General features: G+C 36.8%; 1 protein-coding gene across 4 annotated transcripts in view; it reads left to right on the plus strand.

Moving 5' to 3' along the window:
- The window catches only part of ASAP2 (ArfGAP with SH3 domain, ankyrin repeat and PH domain 2), an 84,457-nt gene that overhangs the window by 35,620 nt on the left and 24,010 nt on the right, over positions 1 to 24,827 (plus strand). For 3 of the 4 annotated variants that reach the window (XM_063150813.1, XM_063150814.1, XM_063150812.1), the window contains exons 6-14: positions 7,647 to 7,776; positions 9,919 to 10,004; positions 11,362 to 11,437; positions 11,929 to 12,015; positions 17,114 to 17,217; positions 17,327 to 17,396; positions 22,393 to 22,480; positions 24,277 to 24,325; positions 24,434 to 24,600. In XM_063150813.1, the coding sequence (XP_063006883.1) occupies positions 7,647 to 7,776; positions 9,919 to 10,004; positions 11,362 to 11,437; positions 11,929 to 12,015; positions 17,114 to 17,217; positions 17,327 to 17,396; positions 22,393 to 22,480; positions 24,277 to 24,325; positions 24,434 to 24,600 (857 nt within the window). Of the gene's footprint in view, positions 1 to 6,549; positions 6,569 to 7,646; positions 7,777 to 9,918; positions 10,005 to 11,361; positions 11,438 to 11,928; positions 12,016 to 17,113; positions 17,218 to 17,326; positions 17,397 to 22,392; positions 22,481 to 24,276; positions 24,326 to 24,433; positions 24,601 to 24,827 lie in introns of those variants that run through there. The other variant, XM_063150815.1, reaches the window with a different exon arrangement.

Raw genomic sequence — 24,827 nt, forward strand, 5'->3', positions numbered from 1 at the left:
CATCAGCTTGAGGCTTAGGATAGAGAGCCTGGGAATTCTGTGTCAATTCTTTCAAATAATGGGCTGCTTTTGGGTTTTTTTTGGTAAGCTGTTCTACAACAGTGAAAATTACTTTTCATGGCATAAAGTTGGCAGTCGGGGAGTATTGTTTTTCAATGCAAGCTATGTTGCTTATACCAAGGAGCAGACCAGTTTTCCATGATTTTGTTGAGTTAAAGTCAGTCCTGGAACTTCCCTGAGACCCCTGCCCATAGGACTGTGGGATTTGTCAGACCTCTTGTACATAAGATCAGTTCCCAGATAAATTGAGATGTTACAACCTGTCATTATGGAGCATTTGTCTTTAAAAACTAGAGATGGGAATTTTAATGATGTGATTTTCAACTTAGGATGAGAATATTAATTTGAGCTTGAATTTGTTCAGGTCATCTTTTTTCTCATACTAATTGTTTTACATAGAAAAACACTGAGGTTTCTCTGGGTGGCTATTATACATGCTGCTGAGGTTTGTTAAGAAAATAACTCTTTTCATTCTGTGGCCATCCTGAATGGATCTAGACTTCCTTATAGCTGCGTGTTTTGATTGTCTGTAGCAGTGGGTATATGCAGAATCACCTCAAGAAGTCTTAATTGAAATTTTTGGGGGTTTTGTTGTGGTATCTTCATGCTCTCTGCTTTAATAAAAAGGACAAAGGAAGCAGGAGAGGTAACCTCAGTCTCACCTACAGCTTGTGTTGCCAGAGCTGAGTGGTAGATGTAGGTGCTGATAGCCAGAGGTTTGCTCAGCCCTCTTCAATCTGTTCCTTTAGATAACTCCTTGTTTGGATTGTGCCTAAAACCAATTCTAGGTGTGTGCTTAGTGAGCTGTCTTTTCCAGTGATATTTCTTCTAACACGTGAATAGCTCTTTTGAAAATTCTTCCCCTCCTTTTTTTTTTTCTTTCCTTTTCCATTTTGGTTAACAAACTATTCAAGGCTGCTAGGCTGCTCTTTTTCTGCACATGCCTCTGTATCATATGCTTAACATCATATTGTTCATCTGCATTTCCTAGTCACAAGTTCAGACCTGTGAAGCTACGTGCCAGATAATGAAGTGGTATTTTTGTAGTCTGTTTAGAAGTGACAGTTTTCATATTGATTGCTGCCTTTGAGCTTATTTATCACACTATCTCATCTCTCTTCCTTGCACCTTTGTGATAACCTTTTGGGTGCAAATATACCCAAGTGTGACATATTTGAAAAGAAAGAAAGTTAATTTAAAAATAGCATCTGCTTTGTTTTATTCCCGTAACAATTTTTGAGATTCAACCTCTCCATGTAATTAGGTCTGCTTAAAAATTCCTATGTATCTAGTTCTTGTTTGGGAGAGAGATGTTTAAGATCCATTCTGATGATCTTGGATCACCATCCATCATTGTTGATTACTAATGCACCTCCTTTGCCCTGTAGCCACCTAACTTCTCAGACTATTTTCCTCAGGATCGCCTTAGCTGAAGTAATGGAGGGAAGCTGGAGCCCTATTTCTCTGTACCCTGGGGCTGCTCTTGAGTAAGGTAGTATGAGGAGCAAGCAACCTATAGCTTCATACAAACCTACTTCAGTCAAAAATTGGGACTATCCTGAGGTGGCATTCATGAATAATTTATATTTTCTCACATTATTATTCCAGCAATCATTAACATGTCTCAGTTGGAGCCATGAAGATTTTAAAATGTTTTTAAAGCCTTAAAGCAGCGCATTTCTGGTGGGACCTCAGTTGCAGTTGTTGTTTCCCACACAAGAGCTGGGAGATGCTGCCGGCCACCAGAGCAGCGCAGCAGGACTGCTCTGTGTCCTTTGGGAGAGCTGTGTCAGACTGGGCTCCTCTTGTTCCGAGGCAGTTGCTTTCCCCTGTGTACTCAAACACTAATGGCAGGCGTGCCCAGGGACCATATGGGGAAGGAGTACACATGTCAGAAAAACTGCTCATTCTCCCAGCAGACAGATCGCACTGAGCGAGGCGCTGAGCCAGATATCACCCACACGCTTCAGTTTGATCGGTCCTGTTGTGGTACATTCTGAGGTAAAGACTATGTGTCAATTTTACACAGGAAATAGAAGGGTAAACTTACTGAAGCATATTATTCACAATATTTTTTTTTTGCTGAATATGTCTGTATTCTGGATATCAACCTGATTTTCTTGAAAAGAAGAAAATAGTAATTTTTAAAATAGAAATGTCTTATTTTGGGGCCTGTAAATGCCTATTATCTTCAGAAGTCTTTAACTAGTGTTGTGCTCCTGCTACGAAATGTAAAGGTTTAATGGAGACTAATGAGCTGTTTCTGGGAAGGCTGATTACCTCTCCTTTGCCATTCTCCTTTTAAAAACTGGGCATGAGGTCTCTTGCACAACTGAGTGAAGAGAACAAGTTGTTTGAATGTGCTTATGGCATTTTAAGATCCAGGCATTAACAATACATTACTGTGAAGAAATGCAAGTGTTCATATCTAGAAATAACTATCATTGATTTGTTTCTGAATTTTTTGAAGTCAATGGAAAAATGAATAAAGTCAAATAAAGTAATCTGTTAAGATGTCTGCACAACTATTTAAGTGATGCTATTTCCAGTTTAGTAAACTCATGTTTTGCACAATATAAAACAAATTTATCTGAAAATTCTGCAAGCATTTCTCAATTTACTTCTTTAGAGCTCTAACTTGACACAGAAGACCGTTGATATTCATAGCTCCTAGGTATTTCTGCCATGTTTCCTTTTAATGCAAGTACATAAGACAAGGTGGAGGTCACAGCTTGTAAGTAGTGATATAGAGTGAAAGTGCTAAACAAGGTTGCTTAAATATAAAATCATAGAATTGAATAATACAATGATTTAAGCTTGAAAATACCTTTAAGATGATCAAGTTCAACCATAAATCTAAGTCCACATCTAAAGCATGTCCCTAAGTGTTACATCTACACATCTAAATACCTGCAGGGATAGCGGCTCAACCACTCCCTTGGGCAGCCTGTTCCAATGTTTGGCAACCCTTTCCAGAAGAATTTTTTTCCTAATATCCAATAAAAACTTCCCCTGGTGTAACTTGAGGCGGTTTCTTTTTGTGCTATTGCTTGTTACCTGTGAGAGGAAACTGAAATTCCACTGCTAAAACCTCCTTTCGGGTAGGTGTAAAGAGGGTCCCCTCAAACCTCATTTTCAACAGCCTAAAGAATCCCAGCTCCCTCATCAGACTTGTGCTCCAGACCCTTCACCAGCTCTGTTGCTCTTCTCTGGACTTGCTCCAGCACCTCAGCATCTTTGAGGGGCCCAGAACTGGACACAGCACTTCTGTGGTGAGGTGTGGACTCACTGGTGCAGAGTGCAGGGGGATCATCACTGCCCTGGTCCTGTTAACCACTCTATTACTGATACAGGCCAGAATGCCATTGGCCTCCTTGGCCAGCTGGGCACATGCTGGCTTGTGCCCAGCTGGCTTCTGACCAGAACTCCAGGCTCTTTTCTGACAGGCAGCTTTCCAGCCACTCTGTTCCCAGCCTGTAGCGCTGCTTGGGGTTGTTGTGATCCAGGTGTGAGACCTGGCACTTGGCTTTATTGAACTTCATACCTCTGGCCTTTCCCAATGGATCCAGCCTGTCCAGATCCCTCAGCAGAGTTTTCCTACCCTCCAGCAGATCCACATATCCCCCCAGCTTAGCGTCATTTGAAGGTTTACTTGGAATGCACTCAGTCCCCTTTTCCAGGTGATTCATAGAGATGCTAATCAGGACTGGCCCCAACACCAAGCCTGGGGAATATTGCTAGTGACCAGTCACCAGCTGGAGTAACTCCATTCACCATCATCCTCCAGGCCTGGCTCTCCAGGAAGTTTTTTTGCCCAGTGAAGAGTGTGCCTGTTCAAGCCACGAGCAGCCAGTTTCTCCAGGAGAATCCTGTGGGAAAGGCTTAAAGTGTCAAAAGCATTTCTGAAGTGCATGTAACCACTGGTAATATACTGTTTCAAGTCTAAGATTTCATATTAAGTATTTTTATTTTGAAATAGATTACCTATGAATTAAATGGGAAAAGTCTTTGAATGAATCTGCAGATGTTATGGGTGAAATGATGAAAACATCCTAGCACATTTTGCTTCTTCTGTCCTCTTCCCCTTTATCATTCAGAGCAGTATGTATGGAAGGGAAAACCTTTCAAGCATTTCCAAAAGGAAAAGATGGCTTCTTCATTGAGGACTTGAGTGTTAGGAGAGACATACTTTACTGTGAGCATTGACAGACAGTAGGGTGAAATGAAATGGAGGCTCTTTCACCAAAAAGCTGGAGGGCCCAAGCCTGGAGAGTCAGACTGAAAAGGAAGACTAGACAAAGAAAGGATATTTGAAATGAAAATGTCTAATATTATTTTGTCAAACAAAATAGCCTTCAGAAGCACTACTTTTTCCAGAGGGCTACCAATTAAAGTGTGTTCCTTCCAGGTGCTATTCTCAGTCTCTGCACCTTCTCATGTATGTGCCCAGACTCAGCCTGGCTGACTGCTGTATGGATGAGGAGAGGAAGAATGACAGAGTTGCTTCCCACCCAGCCAGTTCACTACTGCTGCATGTACACAGGGTGCTCTAATTTTTTTACCCTTACTGACTGACAGAAAACAAATACAAGTTTTTGGTGCTTATTTATACCACAAGCTGTATGACAAAATTGATTTATTTGAAATGAAAATTATAATTTATATTGAAAGATGGTTTCTTTTCAAACTGAAGTGGTAAAAATAGTCTTATATTGGAAAATGAATGGGTGAGACCATTCACTTTGTATCTCTTTGACTTTACTGTTGTAATTCTTCATCCTGTATTTCAGCTTTGCTTGTCTGTTACACACATCTGACCTCACTGTATATTAGTTATGTGCAGCTGTCTTGTAAATGGACTGACGTGTGCTCACATTTGAATCTTAGTCAGCAAAGTGTATATATGAGATATGTGCTGCATGAGCTCCAAGAATAGCAGCGTTACAAAACATTTGCTGCTTTCTTATTGCTTCTGGGGTATTTTTTAGAGTTTTCACAATTGTCTTAAAAATTTGGGTTAATTGATCTGCCTGGAAAACCTTAATACCCTGCAACATTTGGAAATCTCACAGTGTAGTCTTACAGGAGTGTCTTTGCCAAAAGGATTTGGTTAATGTCACAATAGACTGACACTTGAAGCTGAGTTGATCCTTGCATTTGGATAGGACACTCAGCCAGCCTTTAGCACTCAGAAGATTTGTGTGAAGAAGGGCTGTGAGGGGTTTCTTTGTTTCCCTAGAAACAAAGTGTCCTGTAGTGTCAGTCAGACAGGAGGTAGCCTATAATTGTGGCAAAACAACAGGGTTAATTCTGAATTACAAAGATGAAGATGTAGTTAGTTATTAAAAGTAAAATAATGAGGAAATGTAAATTGAAATGCACAAGGCATGTATCTCTGATACTTGTCACTGAGAGGTGATTTGGAGTTTTTGGTAAAGTATCTTTTTGAGTTTTTGAAAACAGGTAGCCTGAAGCTCCACCAAAGGGTTTCAAGGGTATCTTTGTCTGAATTGCTTGATAGAGGTCAGTATATTTTCATCTTAATTTAACTATTGTTTTGCCTGTGGAGTATGATTTATCCTTTAAAGAGCAGAAAGCACTCTTTCACCAAAATCTAGCTTTCTTTAAGAGGAGTATAATGTATGCTGTGGTATTGTGCATAATGTTTGACTGTTTGGCAGTGTTAGCTGTCTTTTGGTTCAACTAGCATTGAGAGATGCTTTATGGCGTGCTAATAAACTCCTAAGATTTTGGACTTGGTTTCATTTTCTTATGCTTGAGTATTGTTCTCTGTAAAAAATGAAAATACTATACAATGGTAATTGGTAGTTATTAGCCTTCTCACACCTGGTCACGTGTTAGTGAGTTCTCTGGCCTCAAGAACTGTTAGGTTAATTTGGAAATTGAGAGAACAGAAACATCCTGGATCTGTCCTCTGAGGCTGACTGTTTTAGAACTATCAAATATGATGTAATGTAAACTCTTCTACAGTGTGTGCTAGAAATGAGCTGCATATTGATAATTTTCTGTGAATCCTTTTTCTAGTGGTTTATCTTTCTTGTTCAGGATTGTCTGCTTAATTCTTGTATCTGGACTCCTGTTTTCTGTAGCACCTTCAAAATAGCATAACTGGTAGTAATTGGATAAGAGTGAGTACTTATTCTTCATGAAAGCAGAACATTCTGGAACTGAGTTTTAATTCAGGCAACTGGAGGTTTTCAGAACATTTATTTCAAAGGAGAGGATCTTCCTTCCAAACGTCTGCTTCTGGCGGGATGTGATGGGCTGAGGAGGAGCACAGTGCTGGCTGGATGTGCTGGCTGCTGCAGTACTGCACAGGGCTGCCTCTGCTGTGCCTGCCTGTGCTCAGAGCACAGTGGGGCTTCTGGAATTGCTGCTCAAAATGCTTCCCAGTGGCAATGCTGAAGGGAAGGATTCATGGAATTAATTCTTGTTTTCCCTTGCTGCTTGAGGTGTAATAGGAGGCAGTTCCTCATTGATGAGAAGTGTAAGTACAGAATATTTTGTTGTCTGGAAGTCCTTCTAGACATTTTCCCATAAGCTGTTAGGTTACTGTTAACATCAGGTTAAGAGAGTACTTGAGACATGTCACCTTTTCAGAGAGATAGCTAAGAGACACTTGACTACCCAAGAGGAGGTAGGACAGTTGTCTGTGTTATTTGTTCCTCTGATCTCCTTCCTGTATTCCTTGTTCAAAAACAGTATAGCATTTCCTCAGGAAGCTCTTTTCAGAATTTGAGGTTCTAAACGATATGAGTGGCAGACTAAAAGTCTTCAAAAAGTAAACACCCTCATGTATCTTCTTTCCTTAATATATATATGTATTTATGTTAGACTTATCTAACTGGGTTGTCAAATTATGCTACTGCATTTAGGAACAATATGGAGAATAGCTTTAACAAATGCAGAAGTGAGTTTATGGGAATAGACCAGGCATTAGTTATTCATTTATATTCTGCAGGAGAACCTGTTTTATTCAGAGCTCTTGGAAAATGTTCATGGAAACTTTTAGGGAATTAGGACAGCTGGTCTAGCAGACTTTGAAGTCGGCAACACAGCCGGCTGGTCGGCATTCCCAGTGCCAGCTGGCTCAGCAGCAAGTAGAGACAGCAACTGTGATTTTGGCTTTGGAAACCCTGTATATATAGAAGATGACTTGATGACAGGCAAGACTCAATAAATCTGGTGACATAACTGAACTTTGTTAACCAGTGTTTGCTCTGTTGGGATTAAACATCCCCCTATGTTTTCAATTAAAACTCATTATTTTTTCCTGTATTTTCTTTCTTTGGAGCAGGAACTTAGTATGTACTTCTCGTTGACTGTCTTTTGGAATATTTGACAGAACATTACTTTAACAGATGATTAATTAGATTTCAGCTACTGTATGTCATTGCTGATCTTTAGTCATTGTCAAATTTCAAGTGAAATGTCATCTGGAAGTAAGTCATATGCAAAGCTACAGTAGTTTGGCTCTGAATCCATCAGTAGACTTTGTGAATAATCTGATTTCCTGAGAGGCTTTGGATTTCTCACTTCACTGGCTGATTCTTTTTGCCTTATAGTACAAAAATAGAGAAGGAGAAAAAAGAGCATGCTAAGCTTCATGGAATGATTCGTACAGAAATAAGTGGAGCTGAAATTGCAGAAGAGATGGAGAAAGAAAGAAGGTTCTTCCAGTTACAGATGTGTGAGGTAAGATTCAGTGTGAAATTATTATTATCATTATCATTAATATTATTATTGTGCTGTTTGTAGGAAATTTTTGAAAAATGCAATTGTTTAAGAGTAGCTGTGATATTAAAGGGAAATGCCAAGTTATTTGTTGACTCCATTTGTGAAAAAACATTTTTTTTTTATTATCCTGATGGGCAAACTTTGCAGGAAATTTAGATATTTTCTAATTTCACTAAACAGCTAAATTAATGCAAATAAAACACTAAGAGATTATAATAAATCAGTCTTTACACCTCTACTTCGCTGTAAGTTATTTTAAGCCCTTGCTCATTCTCTGAATTGTTCCCTGTCCTGACAGCTGTTGCGTTATTAGGAGAAGAGACTCTAGTCTAGCACACTGCTGGGTTGGTACAGGAAAAAAGTGCTAGGGCTGGAATCTTATTGTCTTTCAAGTTGTTTCAGAATGTTTCTACTTCAAAATCTCTGTGATTTTGCAGTATGTTAAATCTAATGTGAATATTTTTGGTTCGAATCATTTAAGGATATGTCTGGTTCTGTGGTTGGGAATTCAAGTTGCTGTGTTCTTTTTTAGTACACATTAGCCCAAAAATACACCATGAGTGTTTCTACTGCCTTTCCTGTGATGATGATAGCTAATTTGACTCATATGCCAGCATAGTATAACTGCAATTTTCCTGGATATTACTTTTAGTAACTATATGCCCTCATACATAAGAGAAAAGCTTCACATTCCTATACAGAATCAGACTAAAATGTTCAAAACTGATTAAGGGATTTGAGTAACAAATACACATATGGATGTTGTCAGCTAATTGCCCATTCTATATCTTTCCTAAGAAACAACTAGGAACACATGCTTCTCTCTTGCTGTGTCACAATAAAGGAAGAGTTCACTTTAGTCAGTTGTAGTGATAATGAAGGGTGAAGTTTGTGAATTTAGATTAAATTACCTTAAATGTGGAACAGCTGAAGTGTATCCTGTATTTCTTCTGATTTTGAGGAAAATAAGTTTATACTCGGTTACCTCTGAATAGTTGTGAAAGAGAACTTTGACTTTGTTTTGATAGTAAGTCAGAAGGGTGACATATTGAAGTTTTATCATAAGTACAGACTAGTTCTATATAAATTATGAAAGTGAACTGAATACCAAATGCTTAGAGATCCATTTTAAATTAACAGACAGCTGGAGAGGTGATTATTGTAACGAAATACTATCCAGTGCACATGACTACGTTTAGGCTCATCATTTGTTCACCTGAACAAGTGATAAGAAGCTGCAATATTGAAAGCTGGCACTTAAAGGCTGCTTTACTTGAGCTGATTTAAAACATTTAGGGTGTATGGTGAGAAGCAGAAACCCAGATGCATTAGAGCATCATTAAGAAGACATTCACTCCTTTGCTTGGAGGTCACTGGCTAAGTTGGGGTTAAAATTTATTGTCTTTTAATGGACAGTTAAGTACTATGATATTTGATCAATCATACTTCTGCTTGCATGGCTGACATTTTATGTTATGATATTCAGGGGAGGAGCTGCCACTTAATGTGGACTTTGATTGTGCCTTATGCAAAAGGACAGTAATTACACTTCTTTTGCACTTGACATTAGATTCATTGAAAAATCTCTTGCTAAACTGTAATTTGTTGTAATTACCACGTGTAAGGATTTGATAAAGACAACTACAAAATCAACAGGCAGATTTCAAAACTTGTTAAAATAATCCCTCACTTTTATTTTAGCAAACTGCTTTCCTCCTTAATGACATCTGTTTGGTAATGAATTAACAACTAGTGAGATAAATTTTTAGATGTGCTACTAGGTATAAGAATGGATTCCTAAATGTACTCCACAAACCCTTTCATGTTTTTTTAAACACTGGCTTTCCTTAGGAGCCCCAAAGCATATTCTAATAATTTGAACAAATCATAATGAAATGTCCTCACAGGATAGCAAAAGTCAGCAGTGACAAGACTTCTTTTTGTGTGACTTAAATCATGAAGCCACTTTTTGCTGCATTTTCTTTTACGTTTTGTAAATCTTCAACTGTAAAAACTTGTTGAAATAGAAATGAAAATAAAGTGGAAAAAAACCCCTGTAGCAGTAAAAAATAATTTGTTTTGTAAATTACTGTTTTGCAGTACTTGCTGAAAGTCAATGAAATCAAGATTAAAAAAGGAGTGGACTTGCTTCAGAACTTGATCAAGTATTTTCATGCTCAGTGCAAGTATGTTTTATTTTCATAATCTCTACACTAACTGGAACAACATTTTGTTTTCAAATTTTTACATCATCATAACACTTTTCTAGAATTTTTAAAATCTTAAGTTTCAGCTCTTCTTGCTGATGTCTTTTGACAGATTGCTTTTGTCAGATTAGTTATAGGTATTACTGAAACATGTAATGAGATTGAGCTTGTTACATTGAATATAATTGTATGTTCCAAAGGAATACTGAACAATAATTTGCCACGTTTATAAACTACTCTTCAAACAGGGCTTTTAGTTTGATCTATTACTTTTAGTTTTGATGGACTTCTTTGAGTGTACCTAGCAATGATCTAAATTAATTATGCACTCAAGAAAAATAAGTTGCGTAAGCAGTGGAATAAAAATATATTGAAAGAGTCACTCTTTTTCCAGTTAATTGGAGGAGGACTCAGTAATAAAACGCAGAGTTCTCATTGGAATTATGTGCTTTTGCTATGATACTGTTACAAATCTGTCATCTAGCAATGAAGTTACAGCTATAAACTTGAAGGAGCCACTAGCTAACCTGTTAAAATCAGTTAAGTTTTCCTCTTAAAACACCAGTTTGCATCTATGTATTTTTTCCTTAATACCTTTTGCTTTTAAAATCAGTTTCACTTGTAGTGTGTCATTAATCTGCTCTATTTAATAATATTTTAGCAATGTAGATGCTGTGTTGCATTGTCACTTTCATGACTGCTTCCCAGAGTGAAAATATTTTGTGTTGCAAACAGTGCAGCAATATTTAATCAAATATGCATGTAACTGTGATTTCTTATAATTTATTTTTTAAATCTCAAATTATTTTTTTTAAATAATTGGAATACTTGGCATAGATGGCATTACTCTCCCAATTCAAAATGCATGTACTACAGAAAGATGTGGCAAATTCTAGAAGCTCACTTATGGAGCATAATTAATGCTTGGGAAACAGAAGGGTTTTCCTTTAGTAAAAAGATTGCTTCAGACATAAAATTATGTGGCTTCAAGAAATCACAGTTATTTTATATGAAGCTTTTGCTGTTCTTCAAGTGAATCTCACTTGTTCTGGGACTTCACAAAGTGCGATGAGAACTTGTATTTGAGGTGAGAATGAGGAAAATTTATGTGGCAATGGATTGTGGCAGTTCTGAATCTAATTGGGGATTTTACATGTTAGAATAAGCTATGATGGAAATAAAGAGGTGGATGAGTCAAAGATTAATTTTAAAAAGTTTACTATTTTGAAGTTTATGGTGTGGCATAATAATATGCATGTCTTACTTTGGCAACTTTTAAAGCAGAAAATTCAAAGTAAAATTTCATAACAGCTGGATTTTTGCTTTTCTTTTTAAGTTTCTTTCAGGATGGGTTAAAAGCAGTTGAAAGTCTCAAACCTTCAATTGAGACGCTCTCGACAGATCTTTATACAGTGAGTAGCAACATTTCATGTTTGTGTGGTAAATTTAGTTTTCTACAGTAGAAGCATTATCATTTTGGTTCAGGTTGCCTGGCTGCTTTAATAGTCAGCATTTAAGGTAGAGAGTAGATTGTTGGTAAAGTCTTGTTTTAATATGACATTCAGAAGTCTTAGTTTCAGTTCAGAACCCCATTGTGTAAAATGTTATGAGAACAGCCTTTGCTCAAAAGTGTCTATTAAGTGGAAAATAACATGTGGTTTCAAATGGAACACAAGGAAGCAAGAGCATTGTAAGACAATATCAAAGCCTTAACCCAGCAATATCCTAACCATTTTCAAGTTTTCTGAAAATACAACGGAAAATAAACTGATCACATTATCTTTTCACTTTCATTCTCACTGAATATTTCTCAAAAAATGAACCAATTAAGCAGCAAATTTGAAAGACCTGCATCAAAAGTTAAAAAAATGTTATTTTTAACCTGTGCTTTTCTTCATTCAAGATTAAACAAGCACAAGACGAAGAACGAAGACAATTAACACAGCTCAGAGATATTTTAAAATCAGCACTCCAAGTTGATCAGAAAGAGGTAAGCATATAAGGTGGTTTAACTTTGGAATACCTATTTTAATTACTTGTAATGTAATCTTAATATCAAAATAAGGTTATTTTAACTTTTATCAGACATTTAATTCCTTTTGTTAATTCATTTTTGTTGCTCAAACTGAGAATGAAAAAACTTGGGCAGTATCAAGAAGACCATATAGAACCTTATCCCACAATATTATTCCAAACTCTATAATGATTATGTAAAACTGAACTTCAAATCCCAAAACACCTCTGTCATCATCTGCAAAAAATGACAATCAGGTTTGGTATTCAGCTGCAAAATGCCAGTGTTCAGATGTGCAAGGGCTGGGTCAGTTTGGCAATCCAGCAAGTATTTTTTGAGTTCCAATTATGATTGCTGTTAGACTTAATGAATTCTGGAGTAGTCTCAAACTCTGATCTGGAAGTAAGCATCTTTTGTATAATGTAATCCTAAATACTGGGTCTACTTTTGTTTCAGATTGCTAGTGTCTCCTCTTCATATAAATAAAAGCCAGCCAGCTTCCTTTGTGTGGCTGCTGGGCCATGAGTGAGTGATGAATGAACCACCCCCCTGCTTTTCAGATTCTCTTTCTGAGTGAGATCACAATGAAATAGTTTAGTCTGCAGAGCTCACACTTCCTTGATCTTTTCCGGTCTTGCTTTGATCCTCCCCTGAAAGTTCTGGTGCCTCCTAGCTCTTACTGGTGACAGATGATGGTTGTTGAGCAGTGTAGTCTAGTGAAAGGTGTCCTTGCCCACTGCTGGGGGCTGCACTTGATATTTAAAGGCCACTCCCAACCCAATCCATGTGATTCTGTGACTTGCAGAGAGGCTTTTGGGATGGTCTCAAACACTCCTCACTTTGTCACCTTGGGAAGTTTGTGAGAATGACCATTGTATACAAAGTCCCACAAGATCAGCAGGCACTTCCTTAGATTCTGCCTGGCTTTCAGGACTCACTGAAGCTGGAAGTTGTCAAAAACTTCCAAATTTGAGCTTGGTAGAATGAGACACTAGGGAACATTGTGGAAGTGGTGACTGCTTTGGGTTAGCCATTGGTTCAAGAAGGAGCTTTTACTGGTTGGGGTGTGTTAGCAGGTGTCCTCTTTTAGTGGGGTCTGTGGCTTTCTTGGTAGCTGGGAATGTCTATCAGTAATACTGATATTAAATATATATGGAAGATGTGACAAATACACATTTTTTCACATGCTCAAAAATTAATAATACACATACATTTATTATTTATACTGAGTTTGTGACATTTAAAAATACAAGTGTAAAAAGTGCTTTATGCTGTAGTCATTATTTAGTAATTCTTCAAATTTAGATATAGATGCTTACCTGCAGAGCGTGAGAACTACTATAATTATTTTTAAAGCTTTTTGCTTTAAAACATCAATTAATCAGTGGGATGCCAAAGAGTTCCAGTGGGATGCCAGAGAGTTCTTATATAATTTACTGTACAACCCACTAATATTATTCTTGTTGCACTGTAATTTTCTTTACTATAACTGATTTCTTTTTCCTTCCTGAAATGCATTTACATTTTGTGACCGAAGTCTAGGAGAGTAAGTGTTACTATGTTTTAATGAAAATAGTGGCATGATTTGCATTCAGATTTCAAGAAACTGGATTTTTCCTCTGAGCTTTTTTCTGTTGGCATGAAAAGACTGGTTCTTTCTCCTTTTTGGTGTATTTTATTACCCTCCCAAAAAAAAAATTATCAAAAAATTTATCAGACTCTTCTGATAAAGAAGAAAGAAAATTGTTGTAAGACAAATTGGTGATTACCTTTGTACTTTCTTTTGGAAATTAAATCCAGTTGCTTGTTTAGATGTTCTTGCTAGATTTTTAAGATATATATATTTTTAATTAAAATTGACTTAATGTATGAAATGACAATGTTGACAAACATTGTTCCTGTTATGTTAAAGAAATTTAACATGCACAAGCACTCTTAGTGAACCTTTTTTTTGTTGTGCCTATAGTTTTGTTGTGTATAGTTTCTTCCTGCACACACCTTCATCAAACCTAGTTTGTATGGAAACTTTATTTTTAAATGTTATTTTGTGTACACCTTCATAATTTTTAATTTTTAAACTTTTATTTTTCAAATGTAGAAGTTCTACAAGTTTCAGAGTCAACCTTAGAGTTGTATTACCTTAACTGTTCTTGTTCCCATGACCTTGGGTGAGGTCACCTCCTGTGACTATAGTGTTTAGATTAATTTCTGCTTCTTTGTTAGAACCTGTAATCTATTTAGACCACTGCAAAATAGGATGAATGCTGTATTTCTTGACAAAAATTACAGTAGTTTTGCTATAAGAGAGGCTGCCTGCACGGGGTTCTGATAGATATGTCTTTTGGAGGCTTTGTGGGGCTATAATAGGGGTAGGGATGGATCTCTGGAACATCCTCCTGGCAATTATCCTGCAAATGTCAGAGACGCTCAGGCTCTGGAAAAGCTATAAGAGCTTTTTTTGGCAGCTTTGCACACAGGAATGATCTGAACAGTCTAAAATCCCACTCCCTGGGAGCTGTGGAATGGCTAGCCAAAACTTGTTGTGTATAGGTTGAAGCACCTTGTAGGAAAAGTTCTGTTATGTTGACATAGTGGAGCTGACAAACAGGATTCAGAATATCTCTTACCAGTAGTCACAGACCATCTTTAGAGAATACTGTTTTCACATTTCTTTCATTTTTGGCTCTGCTGTTCAGCTTGACTTAAAAGTTAGTATATCTTCATAGACTTCAGAAGAAAGAATTTCAAAACTTTCTATGGTCAGTGAAGTGATTCACTAAGAGCATGCTGCAAATTTTAAATGACTCACTTATTTTTATATGCCTATCTACATTTCAAAGTTGATAAAGTGGTCAAAGTTCAGTTCCTTAGGCTTGTGTACTTCAGCCTGTTCTGATTTTGTTGTGTTAAGATATACTTAAAATGACAATACTCTGCACTAGGTGTGTGTCCTCTGCAGTATTCCATTTCCTCCCATAGGTAATGTACATTGTTTCTGCTTCTCCAATGAGGCTATTGGGTCTGACCCTGTTATCTGTGATTTTTATCTCTGTTTTGTGTAGTATTAAAACCAGAAATAAGGGGAGATGCTTGGAGTGCCTTCTTATGGAAAAAGCATGCTGAAAGGAAGGTTATTAATTGTGGTGGTGATTTGTGGGGTGGCTACCATCTCTTAGGAGCTGGATCAAAATCATGAACTTCTTGTGAGACAGCTGTGGAAAACCATCATTTGGCAATCACATTGGACAGTATTGGTCTGGACATGACCTGAACTGAGAATTTAAAATGAACAATATGTTTATCCTTAAGATCTTTTAATGAAATAGTATTAAATTTTTTAGATCCTGTTCAGAGTCATGAATGTGTGGAAATACACGTCAGCTGCTGCAGCTTCCCCTCCTGCTGAAATGAGGCAGGAAGCTTGTGTTATTGGTTTGCCAGTTTGGCCAAACACAGCAGCTGAGCATAAACAAATTAAGGGAGGTAGCTGAAATGAGGCAGAAAATAATGCACAAAAAGTAGCAGCACAGACTAATGGGAATGGTACTATGAGCAGGTGTTGGAGGTCATCAGTAATCTTCACATAATTGAGGATGGGGAGAACTGAAATTAATTTCCTGTCAGGCCTCTAATCTTGCGAATGGAGTTCCTTTGCTGGCTAATGGCAGGCAGAGATCAAGGCATTGGTAGGGCACAATAGGCAGTGTCAGATCAGATTTTCTTCAAAAGTCAGTAAATGTATGCATGCAGCAGTTCTTAGTGAGTGACAGGAATATTTAAAAAATGTTGTTCTGGCTTTATGCTGTGCAGAGTGCAAAACCAAATAATTATATGTAAACCAACTAGAAAGTAACGATAAACAGACTGGTTTAAATCTAGAGATGCTTTGTCAGGCACAGACAGCTAAGTGGTAGTTCTTTAGGCCTTTTAAAAGCTCAGATGGTGTTGTAGCTATGTGGTATGGCTTCCTGGATCATGTGCTGAGAGGCAGGGAGGGGGCACAGGTTGCTTCTCTTGAAAAGGAGCACCAAGGAGTGCTGCAGCCTGTGCAGAGCTCAGCTCATGGCTCTCAGGACCACTGAGCTCCTGCAGTGTATTCAGGATGAGCCTGAAATCCTGCAGCTTGGAGGTGAGGAGTCCTAACCACTCTGAACTGAGGTGTAGGTGGGAGCTCTGTCCCTACCATCATGTTTAGAATTGTTCATGGTCATATGAGTGAGCTGCTTTGTGTCTTTTTTCCTTACTATAATTGCATTGTGTGCCATATATAGCACCAGAGTAATTATGTCCATAGAGCAATGACAGTAGAAAAGAAAAAAAAAAGAAAATCTGAAGTAATAGTCACTGTTACTGTGTGCATTTAAAAGTCCATTCTGTCACTTTACTGCTGTTAATATGGTGTGACACATCAGATTCCTCATTTTCAGACTCTTATTTTTTAAGAAATTGGACTCTTGCAGCAGTGGGTCCTACCTCTGGGTAGTTGTGAGAGCAGTGAGAAGGGTTCCAATAATCCTCGTCTCTTCCTGTCTCAGAATTCTACTTTCTTCCAGATATTTTGCTTTAAATTATTCTTTTTTGGAAATGACTTTTCAGTTTTCCTGTATGACTCCTAAACTATGTTTCCAGGAGGACTCTTCTGCCTTTCAAATTTATGTATGCAATTATCACTTCTTCAAATTGATGTATGTAATTATTTTTTCAGTGGAAGAGTACACTAGGAATTGCAGGTAATAATAGTCTTTAGTGTTTGTATCTTGCTGTGTTTACATGAGTTGGAAAGGCCACTGCTCAGTAAAGTTTTGGGTTAAAACCCCTATATATTAAGGCCAAAAGTAAATATAAATAAAGGCAAGTAAAAAGATTTTGGCAGGTGCTGATAATGGATGCTTCTCAATTTTTTGTGCCCTCTGAAAAAATAAATGTATCATGTTCTATTTTATTGAGGAGGAAAATTGTGCTTCATTTGGCCTGTTGGATTAGAGCAGGAAGGAAAAGCTGTGAAACTCATTAATGGGGAAGTAGTTTGGTTGAAAGTGTGGAATGCATCACAAATTGCTGTTGATTATTTCAGGATTCTCAGATTCGCCAGAGTACAGCGTACAGTTTACATCAGCCTCAGGGAAACAAGGAGCATGGCACTGAGCGCAGTGGCAGTCTGTACAAGAAAAGTGATGGGTAAGTACTGCTGCAGTTTGCTGGGAGAAATATTAGGTCCTAAGAGCTCAAGAAATGTAATACAAAATTTGTTTAAAACTGTCACCTTTCTTTTTTCTTCTTAAACTAGAATCAGAAAAGTGTGGCAGAAAAGGAAGTGCTCAGTTAAAAATGGTTTTCTTACGATTTCCCATGGTACAGTAAGTATTTGTTTACAGTATTTTATGTACATGGTTGCTAATACAGAAAGGCAAGCTATGCTGGTCTATATTTGTGATTTGGAATTAGCTAGATTCCTGATGCAGTGTTTTGAATATGAGGGAAATATTTTTTAAGGCAGCCTTTTAGAAATATATCAAGACATACACAGTATCTAATAATATAACTGTTTTAATGTTCATGACTCTTAATGGGGAAAAAGGGCTTTTTTTAGTGACACAGTTCTTGTAAATGTACATATTTTACCAGGCTATCTAAAAATACTAAATCTAACTTTTTTTTTTTAAGGTATGGTTGGGCATTAAGCCATTTTTTAGATATGAATTAAACAGCTTTTTATATTTGCAAGATAAACTGAGAGTATCCTGAATTGCATTCCTCCCCCAGATTTGCTGCTGTATGGTAGTCTGTTAGCTCCTTAGGATCCTAGGAGTAGCTGTTGGGAAAATCAAGTCTAAAAACAACTTCTTCCAGAATGACAAGAAATAGAGAATTACAAATTCATCTTTATTACTGCTACCAATATTTGAACATATTTGCTATAACTATTAAACATTTATTAAAATTTTAAAACTTTATGCTTTTATGGTTTGGACTTTTTGCACTTTGCCTTCAAGTTGGTAGTACTTTCCTGTAGCATTTTTTATATTATTTTCTCTAAACTTTTAAGAAAGTTTCTTGAGGCAAAAAATAACTCAATGTCAGTATTTCCCATTCTTGGTCTAATAAACAGCTCTGGTTCTTGTTCCTGTTATGAACTGTTCTGTTCTTCATCCTGTTATGCCTGTTGCTATGACTACAAGTTGACCCTGGCAGCAAAAATGAATCAATCTCTCATTTGTGCATCTAAGCACAAGCTGCTGCCTTCAGAATTGATAATCAGGAGTTGAGGAGTGTAAAGTCAGGCCAGCAAAGCAGAGTCCTTACTATGGCTTTGGAATTGTCCACTTGTTTATGCCTCTTCTCATTTGGGTGTGTAGGAGCGTGTCTTTCTCAGAGGGAAGTCTGTTGGTGTGTTCTATGCTGGTGTCTCCTTGTGCCTGATGTTGGACATGCTGGACTGGTACCAGTAGGAATGTAGCTGGGAGAGCACTGAGCTGGCAGAGGCTACAAAATCCACTTGTGGAGCAGAATTTGAAAACTTTCACTTGCAAGTACAGTCACTGAGTCCACCAAGATACTCTTTTCTTCTCTTTTTATAAGCTGTCTACTGGATGGTCTGACATTTTTAGAAGCAGTATGTTCCCACTGAAATCAGTAGAGCTGTAGCTGAAAATCATTCCTAAGGGAAATATTCAAATGTGAATTTAGATAGGTGCATTTCACAGGTTTGGTCTCAATGTTTTTCTATTACAACATTAGAAAAGTCCCTTCTTGTTTCAAAATATACTCATAAAAGGTATTTTCACATATTTGCTCACTTCCCCCTTATATATTGATGACAGTTTTATGTAAAAAATTAATTATTGTTTCACAGACACTTAAACAGGTAGAAGTCATTTTTGTTTGTTAAAATTTTTATAGGCTGCTCTGAATGTCTTCTGAGAATTTCCAAGCTTCTCAGGGTCAATATCTCCTAGTCTCTGAAATATGATGTATTGTTCTCTCATCCCAGCAGTTCGTCAAAATCTCAGAAATTCAGTTGTCAGTTTTGCTTTCTTTATCAAATACAAATTTGTAAATACTTCTCCTTTAAGGTCTAAGTATTCTTCATAGCTTTCTCTTCTTTGATCGTGTAGCCTGTCTCTATGAGAGACTACTTTGGCAGTCTCTAGAACAGCTACCTTCAAGCAATTGCAGGTTCTTAAACTGGCCTGTCAAGTGCTTTCCTGATGGATGGAGAGAATATGTTTGGTTCTCTGTCAGTCACCCAGCTGTGACCCTGTATGTGCCTGCCCTGCGTTGGCATATGTGCAGAAGTTATACTTTTAGACAACTAAAAGCTTCAAAGAAATCAGCATTTGTACATTTAACATACATGGATGAAAAAACAATGATAGAAGAAGATTGAAACATGTAATTAGGAATTCCTAAGTCCTTTTCAGATCAAGAAGTCCCAAGGCAAAAAGATTTCAGAAACATCAGACTCCTCAAAGCTGCATTTGTGTTTAAAGAAGTTTTGCTAGTTGTTTGCAAAAGAGAGAATATAAGAGACTCCTTATCAAAATTTTTTTTTGTCTTTCTTTACTGCTGAAAACCTTACCCACCCTGATGATTAAAGGCAAATATGAAGGCAAAACAATCAGAGTTCATCTTTTTATTTTGAAGTTGATCACTGATATCCAGAAGAAATGCATGATGAAATCAGTCACCCAGTCTGTTAGGGGACATATTTGCTCGTGCCTTTTTTAAAATCAGCTCAATGTCTCCTGTATTGTTTCAGAGGCCTAATTTTTTTATTCCTTCACCTCTGTTTGTTGCTAGAACAGCTTATAAGTCGGTTTTGATGGATAAAGAGTTGCCATTTTGCTGTTTTGCAGGAAGGAAATGCATGAGTTGATGATCAGGTCTGTGTATGGCATGAAAGGTGGCAGCACTTTTCAGGGTGTTGGCATGTTAATATGGGTGTCCAAAAACTCAGCAGTAGTCTCAAGTCTCAAGTAGAGACTCAATCAGGAAAGTAAATCTCAGAAGTTTCAAACAAGTAGTGTAATATTAGTTACATTTGCTAGTCTTTTCCATGTCTAGTGTCTCCTAATCCTGCCAAGTGTCTGAATCAGTGTGGCTAAGGAGCTCACACTGCCTTACCTCCCTTTGTCTTTAAGCTTCAACTTCTCCCCAGGCAGCACCTGCCATGTGATGGAAGTGTGGTGGGCACAGGCCAGGGAGGCTGCTGGAGAAAAACTGTTAGTCAGCTGCAGGATGGAAGCATGAACCAGGTGCTATCAGCCACATGCACATGGGTTTTAATGCCCTTGTTGATGCTGACTTCAAGTTAGGAGTTCTTCAGATAAAAGCTCAAGAATATGTATGGATTCCAAGATCAGCATATTTGCCCAGGATATGGTGTTGGTGTTGCAGCCGTTTCTTTGGGTTGCCAGATAGTGATACTGAGTTTTTCTGCTGCATTCTCCTGTCCCAAGGGACAAGTCCTGTGGGCATTGCTCCTTCAGACCCCTCTAAAACATTTTACTGCATTCATTTACAGCTTCATAAGTTAGAGAAAACTAATTAGGTCCCAAATGCACTTCAGATACAAAGTCTTGGGACAAGGGAATTTTCTCTTAAACATGAATTGCATTTTTACATTCTGAGAGAGCCTGTGAGAAAGGTATATATGAGTTGTCCAGTGTCTATACAATTAATAATTTAGAAATATTTATATATAATTTATAACTAAATAATTAAAACTGTATGCACTTGTACTACTAAAATGAAGGCTGGAATTGGAAAAACTATTTATTAGGCAGAGAATACAATGCAATTGTCAATAAATTGTCATCTTGCTGCCTCCAAAACCTCTCTTGGGTATAATTTGTTTTGCATTGCCCAGCAAGTGACCTGCACATTTATTGTTTCAAAGCTTGCACGACTTTGTTTTGTCTGCAGCTTATGCTGGGCAAAGCATGAGCATACTATTTTTCAAGGACACCATGCTTTTTTTTTTTTCCCTAACAGGAAAAAAATACCTAATTGTTTCCTTTTTTATGTTGGTCCATGCTTTTGATTTTTTTTTTTAAACTGGTCTGCAGATATAATAGTCCTGTTCTTTTTTGGCCAGCTATATTGTTTTATCAGATTGTTTCAAGGGAATCTGTAATCTTTTGACTTCTTGTCCCTTGTTTTTTTGAATTAAATGTTTTCATCAAGAAATTTAGATGAGATTGTGAGAATATCTACATTTCTTATGATTCATTGCAAGTTAATAACATTACGTGGTAGTAGTAGCTTCATTTGGTAATAGTTTTGTTTAGATATTTAAATCTTATTTTAGCAACTTAGTTGATAAATATTGTTAGAATGCAGCAATAAGTGTGGTAATGAGTTTGTGAATATTGCTATCCCTATAATAGTTCTTTCCTAATGGTTTAATGATGGTTTAATGATTTTTTAGATATTATTGTCTAGAGCAAATGTTGACTAGTTAAATCTGCTTTCTAATTTAATTATTCTAAAAAAAGAGTGAAACTAGTTATCAATTGTAGGGAGTGAAAGCCATTCCTCAAATCAAGGTTGCAAACAAATCTTTCTAGGTACTACCCCAAGTCTGTAGCACAGGTAAGTTAAGGGAAAGAAGAGTGCAGAGGTGCTGTTTGAAAAGTTCTTTGTAGCCTTTATGAGTCTTTCAAAATGCAGGTTCCTTGTGAGTCTTGCTCTTAGTAGAACACTGTCACTTTCTGTTCAAAAAGAAACTGAAATAGCTGAGAGGAACTCGACTAGAAAATGTATGTCATTATAAAATATACATTATTTCACTAGATTTTTTAGTAATCAGCTAGCTCAGTTTACTTTTTTATGTTTGCTGCAAGACTCTTCTGTGAAAACTTACTTTCCTTCACTAAGTTCCCTTTAGTGACTTAAAAATTTGGCGTTTCTTCTTAACTGGCTATTTGGGGACCCCTTAAAGGCATTAGCAGAAGTCAAAATAATTAATTATTGAAAACTAAACAAGTAATTTTTTAAAACTTAGTGTCTGAGTTTTAGGGGAATAAATATAAGGATGAACCTGTCTCTTTTTTGTCTGTTTTACCCAGTTCTTTCAGGTAAGTTTTCCTGGTTAGTTGTAATTAAAGAGATTCTACCCTTTTTCCTTTCAAAATTCTAGTGTCTATCCAGCTACCAGTAAACAAAATCATCAAATAAGTCACTTATGAACCATGATGTGGAAGAAAACATGAATGAAAACCTGGGGACCTTAAAAATTTAACAGCCATTTGTCAAGTCTTTTTGGCCAGTGGGACATTACCCTGTGCTTTCAATCTGCACCTTTCAGTCAGTGTGGGTGTACTAAAATGTGTATGTTTTATCTTCAAATAGGCTAACCGACCTCCAGCAAAGCTCAATCTGTTAACCTGCCAAGTGAAAACAAACCCTGAGGAGAAAAAGTGTTTTGACCTCATATCACGTAGGTTTGTTGTTCAGGTCTTTTTATTCGCAGCTCATAGCAGAATTTTGCATTATTTCTGTAGATGTGTCAGTAATCCACTAGAACATTTTTGCCATTGTAGAATGCTTCCCTTTATAAAATGCCCTTCCTATGACAATTTGACCTTTCAGTTATTTTAGCATAATGCAACTAACTGTGCCAGTTTCTTTGGAAAACCATTTGTATTTAAAAGCTGTCTTCACTTCTTTTTTTCTATTTAATTTTTTGCTGTCTTACAGCACAGTAACTGTTTTTTGCTATGACATCACTCTTCATGCTAAAAATATCTTAGCTCATCATCTTGAAAAGTTAAAACTTGTGCACAAGATCAAAAGGTGCTTGTTAAACCTTTAAAATTTAAGTCTGGTGGTTGCTATGCAACTCTGAGCAAAATACTAAACACATTTTTTGGTTTTATTATTTCATAATAGATAGAACGGTGAGATCAAGAATCTACATGTTAAACCCACCAAAACAGAATAATTTTTGGATCAGAATGGGATGATATGAAATTGTGTAGTACAATGTTTCCTTTGTTTTCTAACTAGGGTATTTTACTGAAATATGTATCTCAAATTAGCTGGGGAGATGAATATAAATGTATTCCTCATTTGTTCCTTTATTGAAGCATAAAATTCTTTTGCATTTGGAAATGTAAGCTGTGCTGCTTATGTGCATGGACTCGAATGCTGTGTGCAACATACAGCTGATTCATTTCTGCTCAAGCAGCTCGGCTTCCCTGTTTGCTTTTGCACTTTCTTTCTTTGTTGATGACTGTGTCATGTTTTGCCCAGTGTCAGCTTACTGCAATGCTACTGCACACTTGAAAAGGCATAACTGGCCTCTCAGACTTCTCCAGATTACTTTTTCACTTTGTTTTACTGTAGAGTAAAAAAAAATTCCTTGTTTTTTACAAAATGGAAATTGCTGTATCATGGCAAGATAAAAATCTGTTAATGTAGCACTTTCCTTTCTGTTCTTTCATATATCTTCACTGTCTTAATATTTTCCATGCTTGTAGCTATCTTTTAATACCTTTTAGCCTGAATATTTTTCAAACCTTAGAAATTTTCATCTTAGAATATATTTGCCTGTAGCTCTGTTGTTCTCATCAACTATTCTCACTCCAGCTCAGTCATTAAACTGTATCATATCTTATTCTTCATAGACTTACAATGTATTATACTTTTTTCTTTAGTAGTGCGCTATAATAACAATGCTTAGAATTAGAAAAGTAGTAGTAAATTAAAAATTATGAGCTTGTTTAATTGAAACAGTTTGGGGCTCATGCTGGTTGTAGTTTGGACTTTGTGTCTGGCTGATATTTTTTGAAGTTTGTGATTATTGGGTTTTAAGAGCTCATTGGAACTCTTTAAGTCTTTTTTACATACACAAATAAACTCAAATATGGGCTCTATATTTTACTCCCCTCCTCCCAGCAGAACTCTATATTTGTGATGATAGAGGTTATATCCAGAACATGGAACATTTCCTTTGCTCTCCTGCTGCTTGTGTGATAAAAGCACAGGACTGAAGAAAGCAGCTTCTGTTTAAAATGCAGGAAGCCACCTTATGTAAACACAGATGTAATCATACAGTAACTGTAGGTAGTAAGGTGAAACTTCATAAATGGACTTTTTGTCTGTCAACAGACTCCAGTGATGAGAATACAGACCTTAGGAATCAATTAATTTTAGATTTCATTGAGAGATTTCTGCAAGATGAGTTTTTCAATAACTTTTTTTTAATTAGTATGTGAATTATTTATTGTGCAGACGACAGGACATACCACTTTCAAGCAGAGGATGAACAGGAATGTCAAATGTGAGTTACTTTGCTAACTTTATTGTTGACACTGGTGATCTACTGAGACTTACTTTGAACTTCAGAAGTGCCATAACACTTAATAGCAAAATATTGCTGCCATTTTAGATGGACATCTGTGCTACAAAACAGCAAAGAGGAAGCTTTAAATAATGCATTCAAAGGAGATGATAACACAGGAGAAAATAATATTGTCCAGGAACTGACAAAAGAAATTATATCTGAAGTCCAGAGGATGACTGGAAATGATGTTTGTTGTGACTGTGGAGCACAAGGTGACTCAATTAAGCATATTTCTAATTGGTAAAAATTCTTTGTCTCATGAGAATCTTTAAGCTAATGTTTTATACTTTCACTTTTACTCATTATTTCACAAAAATTATACACTTAGTAGAATATGCTAACAATTTAATGGAACTACTTTAATAAGATTGATTTGCTATGTGCTTATTATCAGAGGGGAGAAAAGTTGCTAAGAAGCTTGTTTTTCTCCCATGTATTT

The sequence above is a fragment of the Melospiza melodia genome, chromosome 3, assembly GCF_035770615.1.
Source record: "Melospiza melodia melodia isolate bMelMel2 chromosome 3, bMelMel2.pri, whole genome shotgun sequence".
NCBI lineage: Eukaryota > Metazoa > Chordata > Aves > Passeriformes > Passerellidae > Melospiza > Melospiza melodia.